This window comes from Ostrea edulis, chromosome 7 (genome assembly GCF_947568905.1).
Source record: "Ostrea edulis chromosome 7, xbOstEdul1.1, whole genome shotgun sequence".
NCBI classification, from domain to species: Eukaryota; Metazoa; Mollusca; class Bivalvia; order Ostreida; family Ostreidae; genus Ostrea; species Ostrea edulis.
In genome coordinates, this window is record NC_079170.1 from 85291936 (window position 1) to 85304092 (window position 12157).

General features: G+C 33.9%; 2 protein-coding genes across 2 annotated transcripts in view; both read left to right on the plus strand.

Annotated features, from left to right (window-relative positions):
* The window catches only part of LOC125653998 (serine/threonine-protein phosphatase 6 regulatory ankyrin repeat subunit B-like), a 1068599-nt gene that overhangs the window by 83814 nt on the left and 972628 nt on the right, over nt 1-12157 (plus strand). The gene's annotated exons all lie outside the window — the stretch shown is intronic.
* LOC125657135 (death domain-containing protein CRADD-like) lies at nt 741-10089 on the plus strand. The gene is made up of 3 exons (XM_048887801.2): nt 741-845; nt 4072-4403; nt 9112-10089. The coding sequence occupies exons 2-3, from the start codon at nt 4079-4081 to the stop codon at nt 9432-9434; spliced, it is 648 nt and encodes a 215-aa protein (XP_048743758.1). The 5' UTR covers nt 741-845; nt 4072-4078; the 3' UTR covers nt 9435-10089.

The window sequence follows — 12157 nt, forward strand, 5'->3', positions numbered from 1 at the left end:
TTTACACAATAAAATACAGTGATAGTTCAACATCTATCCTTTTTTTTTTTTTTTTTAGATTTATAATCCAAATACTTATTACATTTATTTAAATTGATAATGAGATGACCTTTTAATTAGTCCCATTCAACCATAAATTCTCTGTTAGCATGTATTATTTTGCTTACTTGAGTCATAAACTTTACCTTACTTCCCATTAATTGGTTCTGTTAATGTGAATCTTTTATATTACTCATCAAGGTATGAATAAAAGGAACAAAATTGCAAAGTGCAAACCTTATGAATTCCTCAAGGCTTTGTTTTGCTCGCTTTAAAATTTGATGTGATACATATAAGCGTATACTATATCCTATCTGACTATAGTACAGACCTATATTATATTGAAAATATATATAATAGGCCTATAGGTCTGTACTTTAATCAGATTGTATCATACCAGGTGTAGAACTAAAATTAAATTCAAGTCCAACTATAATCTAAGAATATCTAGTTCAGTTAAAAGCAAGTTCAATTTAAAAATCTATATTATCTTTTTTCAATGATTCAATTGTGTTTTCGGGGAGATCTAGGGTGGAAACGCATGATTTTTTCCCTTGGGTGGCGAATTTATCCGAGAAAGTGTGAGGGAGTTCTAGTCTTTAAAATCACCATAAATGAACAAATCATTAGGCCTACCAGTACGTGTAGGCAGGTATAAAAGATATATAATCAATTACCGGAAATACACACGCTACCAATCCAGTTTTTTTTATTTATAACACTTTCCTTTTCCTGTTGGACTAACACAGAAAAGCCTAGCTAGACTAGAGTAACTGAAGTCTGTGAAAGAACAAAGCTGAGGCTGGGTAAATCTGTTTATAAAGTATTGCGTAATTAGATCAGTGAATATCCTCTATTTAGAATATGATTATAGAGTTACTTAATGTTGTAGAGTTTATTTCTCGTACGATGGTCAAAACGAAAGTTGTTCTCCATTGTAAGATTTTTTTTATTCCTGCATTATTATTATATACAGATCTACTGTGTTCATTGGCCCAGTACTCCGTGATATTTATGCATACCATTTTACGTTATAAAAAAGAATAGTAATAAGTCTCTCTTCCTGTTAAATGACAGAACACAAACTATATAGTGATGACCGATTAACAGGTTGGGAACACTTCCCTTATAGCAAGATCTCACACAGTCACTAATACGTGAGTATACCCTCTTTAGCAAGACTAAATATGTCCCATGCAACCGAGAAAAACACCCAAGGAGTACATCTAGTCATGTTTTATGTAAAAAAGAAGGAAATGTGCTAAGAAGTCCAATACTTCTGTAATTATAATTTAATAAACCAAAACGAAAGTACTCAAAATTTGTATTGTATTTCAACCTCCCCCTCTCTTACATAGCAACATTGATACAAACTTTCTTTACTGTGGTATTAATTCTGTAGGAGTATTATATGACATGTTGAGCATGTGTCACACTTATTCAGCGTTGCACGAGATTTGTCATAATTTTCAATCAAAACAATAAAACACCTGTTTATGGTAACTGTTTTATTTTCTTCCTAAAGAGGGATGATCTCGTTTTAGCTAGGGCTGAAATGATACACCCCATTCATGGTACGATGCGTATTGCAATGTGTATGCCACGATTCAATATTTTTAATATGATACATTTTACAGAAAAAAGCAATAATAACTTTGAAAAAATTTTAATTACAAAGATTCAGTCACAATTTTAGAAGCAAAATGTTTCCAAACCTCCGAATGGTAAGATGCCTGTTGGCTCTGTAGTTTGAACTGATTAATTTTTCATTATTGTTTTTGTCAGAATCGAGGCTATAATAACAGTCTGACCGTTATCAGTCGCCATTTTGTCCCTCGCGTATGTATAAATGATAAGTACAGGTCAAGCCTGATGTATTTTACCAAACCTGATTTTAAAAACGTATCAAACCAAAGATTGATGCAACGGATTGAATATTGAATCACGTGTTTGAAATATATATTGAACAGTATCGATATTTCGGTGAATCATTGTAGCCTCAGTTTTACAAGAAGATCTCACTAGAGGGGAAATGTTCCCAACCTCATTAATGTAGTTTGTGAAAGAACAAAGTAATCGGGATTTGAAATTACTTTTTTCAAGCACTAGTCCATATGGACTAGCACTAGCACTAGTCCATATGGACTAGTAACTATTTAAATGTTCACTAGTCTGCAAAAACAATATCACTTGTCCATCAATTATATCATATATATTACCCTCATAAGTGGAATTATATCTGTATAGCAGAATATTTCAAATAACAAACACTTTCAAGGATGCTAGTTCATACACTAAATTGTTTACAAAAATAGTGACTCAAGTAAAACAGTATAATTTGTGATTATTCGTGAATCAGGTGGTCTTTTAAATGTATGATATATTTGAAGAAGTGATAAGTTTATGAAGGACCAAGTGTTAAAGATCTTTCGGTCCCCCATAACACCCAAGTGGAAAATTTAACAGTGTAAACAAACACCTACTACTCCACTTCTGGCAATTCAGGCTCGGACTTATTCTCAAAAAAAATATCTTGAGTTGTCAAAATTTTGGTAAAATCCCAGATTCAAGTCCTTCAACTCAAGTTTTTTTGTTGTTGAAAAATCCAGGCCAGTTTTGAAATTAATTAGATTTTGAGACAATGACTTAATGATCATTTATAGCATCTCGATACATAAATGTATACAGTAGTGTAAAGAAGTCATCCCGTTTATCATGACAATGTCCCACTTAGGGACTGTGATTTCCCGTTAGGGCAACTGGACCCAGCATGTTTTTAAAAGCTTGTAAATCTTCTTTTTTTTTTCAGAATGATTGAACTGTGATCTGTAAATGTACATCTATGATTTATTAAATACAGTAAAACATGAACCGTGATGAAACAATTGTCACCAACAATCGACTGTTGGTCGCTTTTGTCTCTTCAATTCCGATTATCGATTCTATTTTCCATAATGGATTGTCGCAATTGATAACTAATCCGAGATTCCTCTGACTGTTAACCCTGTTTTTATATCGTGACGTGTGAGGGGGAGAATCGGGGTGGACTCCATATTGAAAAGTGGGAAGTCAGCAACACCAGCTAGTGTCGCTGCTTTGCCTACCTTTCACAGCTTTTTTTCGCAGGTCTACCATCCAAGAAGTGAGGATTTAGTTATCGGATGCTTATTTTACAAGTTAACCATGATTGATAATTATGATGATATTGCAATGTAAAAAGCTTTAACACTGACAAATGAAGCATCACTTTGACTTAGGTCACTTCCTGGAAATTCGATTTCTTTGCGCATGTGCCAAATTCCAATTGGTGTAAAAGTAGTCATGATTAACTTGAAGAATACTCATCTGATAAATGAATCCTACCTAGATCCGCGAAAAAGTTGTAAAAGGTAGGCAAAGCAGCGACACTAGCTGGTTTTGCTGAATTCCAACCTTTCAATTGGAGTCCACTCTGAATCGCCCATGCACATACACATGTATCATGATATAAAAGCAGGAATCTCAGATAAGTTGGTCATTGATATGAATACGTACATATCCCATCCCAGGGAACACCAAGTCAGACGTCTGGATTTTTTTTCTCTTAAAACTAAAGCCAATCTGGATTCATGGCTAGAGAAAATACGTTTCACTCCTCATTAATAGACTAATATTTAGATGTGTGTATGTTGCACATATCCTTAAAACTAAACTGAAATGACCCCAAAAATAACAAACATTTATTTACTTCACATGTAAATATTGAGTTCTTCCGATTATGATCAATTATCAATTATGAAATATTCAACACTAGTAAAACTTCATTATCTTGAACTTGATGGGACCAAGAAAAAACTATTCAAGGATTTGGGATATCGAGGTTAAAACTATATAATACTTAAAAAATAGGTGGTTGGGACTTACGAATCACTTCGACATATCCATGGCATTCAAGATATTGGTGTTCGAAATACCGAGGTTCCACTGTACAGTGTATGTTGAAATCTGATTGTGTTGAGTTTTAATTAATTATGTTGGATTAATTTATTACAGCTTGAAAATGCCTAGTACAATTAACCAACCACTCGGTAGTGAAAATGAGCAGAGAATAAAAAAGAACTGGACTTTTTTAAAAACAGAACTACTGCAGGATGACATAAGAGATAAGTTTATGGAAGAAGGAATCTGGGACCTCCCCGACTTTGATGAAATAGACGCCGGGAATGTTCCACAAAAACAGAATGAAATTTTCCTTAAACTCCTCTTAAGATCTGGACCCAGAGCATACAATGTTTTTTTGGATGCATTAAGAGAAAAACATTCAGATCATATTATAGAAAAACTTGAAAGTACACAGATTAGTGCGAGTGACCAGGCAGGGGGAGGTAAGTGTGAACAATCACTAGGTTTCATCATTCATCATACACCAATTTTCCAACTTCAATGAAAATTAATCAAAGAGCTCAAATTTCCAGTAATTGCGAGTCAGATTGCAAATATCTAACACAATGATTTTATTCTGATAAAAACTTATTACCGATACAAAACCTACAAATTCTAAAACTAATTAAAACTTCATTTTTAAACTAAATGGCAGTAGTGAAACAATTGGTATGAAATAATTATGCAGCTTAAGATTTTTGTTAATTTTTGTAAGCACCATCACAATGTAGACTATATAGTAAATAAATATGAAATGTGAAGCATAAGTTTTGTGAAGTACTTTGTTACATAAGGTAGCTTCATCCTCATATGATTTATGGTTCAAAGTAGAACAACTCTTAATTCCCACTCAATATAGATTGATTTAATAACATATCAAAGAAAATATGTATGTTGCCACCTTTTAAAAGATGCCGGACATACCTAGTGGTGAACAGAAGTAAAAACATCAACATTAGAAAATTGCACCTTTTCGTTAAACAGAATGATAAAAATAGATAAAAACTTGTTAAAGCAACGCATTTAATGTCATTCAACAGTTTTTTAAAAAAAAATGCTAATTCATAAAATATGCATAAAGTAATTGTGGATATCCACCTCGGGGAAATCATTGTACAAAAGACATATAGTAGAGAAAATAACAGCATAGGAGTTATTGCCCTTTGACAACATTTCATCTACATAAACTTTTTCAGTATCAATAGTTTACCAATTTTTTCTACTTTATCCAGTGAATAAAATTCCTTTAAATGATATATTTCTATCATGTGGAAAGTTTGGTGAAATAAAGATTGTACAAATACCTATGCTATCACCCAAGGATGGAGCTACCTGAAATGGAAATTAGTGTGTTTGTACCCCCAGTCTGACTATAGCCAGTTCCTGTTATATTACTGTGTAGGGACTGGCTTTAGTCAGACTGATTATACCTGCAGCTGTAGATTTTTTAAACCATGTTGTTTAAGAGATTATTAGATAAACATTGTTCAGGAGTTGATGACACTTGTAACAGTACTTTGTAGGTAATTTACATACCGTATATACTCGCCTATAAGTCGGTTCGCCTTTAAGTCAGTTGTATAGTTCTTATGTTATTTTGGAGGGAATTGCCATAGACCTATTTATAAGTCGGTCTAACTTTTTCTTCAAGAATCGGTTGACAATTTCAAATCGATGCTTTAATGTTTTTACCTGTGTTCCGTGGGATATGACATTGATATTTCACTTTTCATTCTCGGTAACAGTTACTATTTTGTTTTTTTCGTCTATGATTTTGTAGTTTAAAAAATACTAGGCTATACATAACGCCATCCAGAAAAATACTAAATCTTCTTAGGACACTCCTATAAGTCGGACATAGAGTTTTGGACCAAGATTTAACTCCCAAAAATTTTAATATCATAAAAAAAATTCAGTGTATTTACAGTATAATAAGAATTAAGTAGCAGTCCACGTAAGAATCATGCAGAAGGTGGCATACTGATTATCTTGGATTTTCATGAAACTTTCCATAACTCTTCATAATAATGACATATGAAGACATGCAGAGTAAAAACATTGTGCATCAATGGTTGTTATGGAAATTAAAGCATTTGTGTTTCCATAGCAACCACTGTATTGGGTTTTGTAAATTTTCTAGTACATTCTTGAAAGACAATGATACAACCATTACGTCATCTTTCTATTAAAGAAGTAAACATCGAACTCTAGATTAATTTAGGTCACAGGTATCAATTGAGTGCAAGTAGTACACAGCATACTAATAAAAAAAAAGAACGAAACGAAATATCAATAAATTTACCTCCAATTTTAAATATCCCAGTCATATACTCAAATGATAAAGGCTCAAGTGAGCTTTTCTGATAGAAATTTGTTTCTTGGTGGCGGCGGCGTAAACTTTTTACATTTACTTCTTCTCTAGAAGGGCCTCGGTGGCCGAGTGGTCAGAGCATCATGCTCAAAATCACAGCCTCTCACCTCTGTCGGCGTGGGTTCGAATCCCGCTCACACCGGTAAGTGAGAAAGTTTCCCAGTTTACTTTCGGAAGGTCGGTGGTCTCTTCCCAGGTGCATTGCATCTGGGTTCTCTCTTCCACCAATAAAAACTGGGCACCACCAGATAACTGAAAAATTGTTGAGTGTGGCGGAAAACATCAATCAATCAATCAATCTTTTCTAGAACCACTGGGCCAATTTTAACCAAATTTGGCACAAAGCATCCTTGGGTGAAGGGAATTCAAGTTTGTTCAAATGAAGGGCCATACCCCCTTCAAAGGGGAGATAATCACAAAAAATACAAAAATAGGGTGGGGTAATTCAAAAATCTTCTTCTCAAACAACCACTAGGCTAGAAAAGCTTACATTAACACGAAAGATTCCTGACATAGTGGAGGTTCAAGTTTATAACAATCATGACCTCTGGTATTAGGATGGGGTCACAATAGAGAATTAAAGTATTACATGGGAATGTATAGGGAACCAAACTTGGACCTTAAAGGAAATTTGTTGATAATATGAAAAGCCATACCCGTCTACAAGGACTAATGATAATTAATGAATTTGTGGTCAAATTTAATAATTAAGTTTGATAATTAATGAATTTTTAGCTCTGACCTATGAAAAGTTTAGCTCACCTGAGCCAAAGGCTCAAGTGAGCTTTTCTGATCAAAATGTGTCCGTTGTCTGTCGGCTGCGGCGTTGACTTTTCACATTTTTGACTTCTTCTCAAGAACCGCTGGGCCAATTTCAACTAAACTTGCCATAAAGCAGCCTTCGGTGAAGGGCTTTCAAGTTTGTTCAAATGAAGGGCCATGTCCCATTCAAAGGGGAGATAATCACACAAAAATGCAAAAATAGGGTGGGGTCATTTAAAAATCTTCTCAAGAACCGCTGGGCCAGAAAAACTGAGATTTGCATGAAAGCTTCCTGACATAATGCAGGTTCAAGTTTGTTCAAATCATGACCCCCAGAGGTTGGATTGGGCCACAATAGGGGATCGAAGTTTTATATACAAATATATAAGGAAAATCTTTAAAAATCTTCTTCTCAAGAACCACTGAGACAAAAAAGCTGATATTTACATGAAAGCTTTCTGACATATTTATGCCCCCCTTCAAAGAAGAGGGGCATATTGGTTTGCACCTGTCGGTCGGTCGGTAGACCACATGTTGTCCGCTCGATATCTTGAGAACCATTCACTTGATGATAATGATATTTCATAGGTTGGTTGGTTTTGAGTAGAAGAGGACCCCTACTGTTTTTCAGGTCAAAAGGTCAAGGGTCAATCTACTCTGGACATAGAAATATAATATCCACTCAATATCTTGAGAACCCTTTGCTTGAAAGACATCAAACTTGGCACACTGGTACATCCTAAGGAGTAGATGACCCCTATTGATTTTGAGGTCATATGGTCAAAGGTCAAGGGTCAAACTGGGCATAGGAATATACTGACCATTCAATATCTAGAGAACCCTTTGCTTGAAAGATATCAAACTTGGTACACTGGTACATCTTCAGGAGAAGATGACCCTTATTGATTTTAATGCCACATGGTCAATGGTCAAGGGTCAAAGTGGACATTGGAATATACTGTCCGCTTAATATCTTGAGAACCCTTTGCTTGACAGACATCAAACTTGGTACACTGGTACATCTTCAGGAGGAGATGCCCCTTATTGATTTTGATATCACATGGTCAAAGGTCAAGGGTCAAACTGGACATCGGAATATAATGTCCGCTCAATATCTTGAAAACTCTTTGTTTGACAGACATCAAACTTAGTACACTGGTATATCTTCAGGAGAAGATGACTCCTATTGATTTTGAGGTCACATGGTCAATCCACTCTTTACATAGGAAGATATTGTCTGCTCAATATTTTGAATTGATGATACTACTCTCAATTAAATGATGTGTGAGTGTATAACCCTTTTCAATTTTGCACCATGGGGGACATATGTGTTTTACAAACATCTCTTGTTCACATTTCAGTTTGTTAAAATCATGACCCCCAGGGGTAGGATGGGGTCACAAGGGGGGGGGTCAAAGTTTGCATACAAATATATAGGGAAAATCTTTAAATATGAGCCAAGGTGACTCAGGTGAGCGATATGGCCCATGGGCCTCTTGTTTATATTTTTACATGATATCAGAATGTTTCTTTGTGTACTCCAAGATAAAAATATTCTATTTCCTACCAGCCTACCCTAGTTTTCACAACAATTCATATTTTTGGCTTATATGCGCAAGATTTCTATACCAGACAATATACAGTATGTTAAAAACAGATGGAAACTTCATTAAACCCTTTTGAATGGATGGTGATATGGTTTTTATATTTCACATTATGTATTCCTTGTGATCAGACAATTTCATACCAAAGGTTTTGACCTTGTGACATTGATTTTTGGGTTTGACCTACTTTTGAAAAACTTGAACCTTGACCATAACTTTTTAATGATTTCATATTTCAAATATATGCATATCTTTTGATAAGACTTTTCTTTGGATACTAAAGTTTTTGACCTCATGACCTTTGACCTACTTTTGAAAACCATTATCCTTGGCCATTATCAACTTTGCTGCCATACGAGAACATCATTATTTCACAAACACTAGTACATCTTCTTTGTTTTTTTTGTTTTATAGTGGACCATTTAGGAGAATTATCAGATGAACAGAAATCCCATATCCTCACGGAACAGAATCTGCTCAAATTCAACAAAGTTGTTGGAAGTGATATAGAAATTTTAGGGAAGACTTTAGGACTTGCACAAGCAGACATTGACGTAGCAAGGATGGAAAATACTCATTCTGCCGCAACACAAATCCATAAAGTGATTCTTAAATGGAAGCACAAAAATGGAAGAAACGCATCATTGGGTACGTTTACAAGATTATTAATGGATGCAGAAAATGCAGGAGCAAGAGTGGATTGGGACAAGTTTGATGAGGGAGTGAGCGGCATCTGATATTGGAGACAGAACTCTAGTTAATGTGGTCCCTGTAAACTGTTAAACAAATGTATTCTGCCTTATAGCGGGCAGCTGTGGAAATTAATACTAGTGTTGAATACAGGACAATAAAATTTAGGCAAATCAATGTGATCATGTGTTATAAAATTCAATCAAATCAATGTGATCATGTGTTATAAAATTCAGGCAAATCAATGTGATCATGTGTTATAAAATTCAGACAAATCAATGTGATCATGTGTTTTAAAATTCAGGCAAATCAATGTGATCATGTGTTATAAAATTCAGGCAAATCAATGTGATCATGTGTTATAAAATCAGACAGATCAATGTGATAATGTGTTTTAACTGCTGTATACAGGTACATGTATATCTATAAGCTGCATAAAAAATGTAAAGCACTGGTCATTTATTTAATTACTTCATTTGAAGGACACATCAAAAATTCATTTTTTTTTTTTAGCATGTTCACATAATATCATATATTATGTGATTGTATAAAGATTTTTTTTCTGTTTTTTTTTTTTTTTTTTCATGTCACAGAATTTTTTTTTTAATATTCTCTTATATTTATTACTTTATTCTTTATGTGCCCATTCGTTTGATACTCTTATCTTATTTCATTGTTTTGATTTAATAAAATTTAATTGATTCTGGATATTTTCATTTATTTATGAAAATGAATTTCACTTTTGAAAATACATTGTGACACTTCAAATTGGCATACTTTGTGCAACATGTTAGCGCTTCATCAAAAGTACGCCGGCGTGAAACGTTACTCCTCATGTATTTTAAAAAATGAAGTTTATTTCTTATATTTACTCTCCACTGTCATTTCTGTGGGAATTCCCAGCAGTTAAAATATAGACATAATATATCTATCTAGATTCATACGCACATTGTTAACAATTGCAGTGAATTCAGGAGGAAATTTACAATTTGTAAAGATATTGAAAGTCAAAGTGTAGTGCGAGGAGCGCACGGAACTCTGGGTAGAGAATGATTATGTTTGGTGTTTGCAAATAGATTAATATTACTACGCATTTATTCAAACTTTGCACACAAGCAGAAAATTAGCGTTTTGCTTATGCGAGCACAAATATTTGCACGTACCCCAAACTAGGTGCAAAATTGCCAACAGGATTTATTTTTGTATATTTACTACTACAAGCAGTCAAATTAACATAAACTCAAATAATTAAAGATATCTCTATAATTATTTGAAGATATCTCATCAATTCATTTGATGCGCACAATTAAAGATATCTTCAAATATATAATGATTTTGAATTAATGCGCGTATTATATTGAATAGTTGATAGTATAGCATGTAATTATTCTGCTGATTTGAAGCCCTCAATTACTGAATTGTTCTCTTCAAATAAAGTGATGATATCAACAATTGAATTGATGCGTGCTAAAATTAAATTAATGCTCGCAACAATTGAATTATTGATCTCTTCAATTAATGATGTGCGCAATAATACTTTAGAGCAACTATATAATTAGAGATATCATCAATTCAGCATATCCACAGTTGCATTAATTATCTCTTTAATTGCATTGTTTCTCTCTATAAAAGAATTGACGCACGCATTAATTCCTTATACAAATCGTTGTAAATAATCAATTATATCTTCAAATAAATTAAAGGGATCATCAGATCACTTGTACCGAGCTCATGATCGCATCAAATCAATTATTGTTCTCATCAGTTGAATTAATTTAATGCGCGCATCAAATCAATTATTGTTCTCATCAGTTGAATTAATTTAATGCTCACATCAAATAAATTATTGTTCTCATCAGTTGAATTAGGGAATTAATTTAATGCGCGCATCAAATCAATTATTTCTCTCATCAGTGGAATTGATTTAAGGCAGCATCAAATCAATTATTGTTCTCATCAGTTGAATTAATTTAATGCGCGCATCAAATCAATTATAATTGTTCTCATCAGTTGAATTGATTTAATGCGCGCATCAATTAAATCAATTGCTGTTCTCATCAGTTGAATTAATGTAATGCGCGCATCAAATCAATTATTGTGCGCAATGATTAAATAAATGTTATCTTCCAATATTTAAGATATATCTTCAATTATTTGCGCTCCATAGTGGCGGACCTGGAGGGACTCGCATATGAGGGTTCACACACACACACACACACACACACACGATAAACATTGCAAAACCACTTAAATTAAAAGAAGAAAATATCGTTAGCACCCATTCTCAATATAAGAGATCAAACGATGTCGCTCCATTATATATATTAGCAAGGGAATTTCCATCAATGCCACACCAATACAAATATGTTTATATGATTAAAAAAGAAAATACATGCAATAGCATTGGTACTTAAATTTTTATAAAAACCGTTAGATCCGCTCACAAAGTTCCTTGGGTATGATTTTATCATTCAAAGTAGATTGCAGTATGCACTGTTCGCGACAAAATATTTGCATTTAGTTATCTTACCAAAGTTTCTGTATACATGTAGAACGACAAACTTGGTAGACACCCGGCTGAATTATTTTCTCACCAGAGAGCGCGTTACGCAAGCTCTGCTTACAGTAGCAATCGTAACTACTCGGCTATTTCCGTAACCGCCAATAATCTTCACGGATACGGAAAATGGTGTGCTTGATCCGATTCAATCGTTCATTTACGGTTACGGAAATAACCGAGTAGTTACGATTGGATCCGATTGTTGCAGTA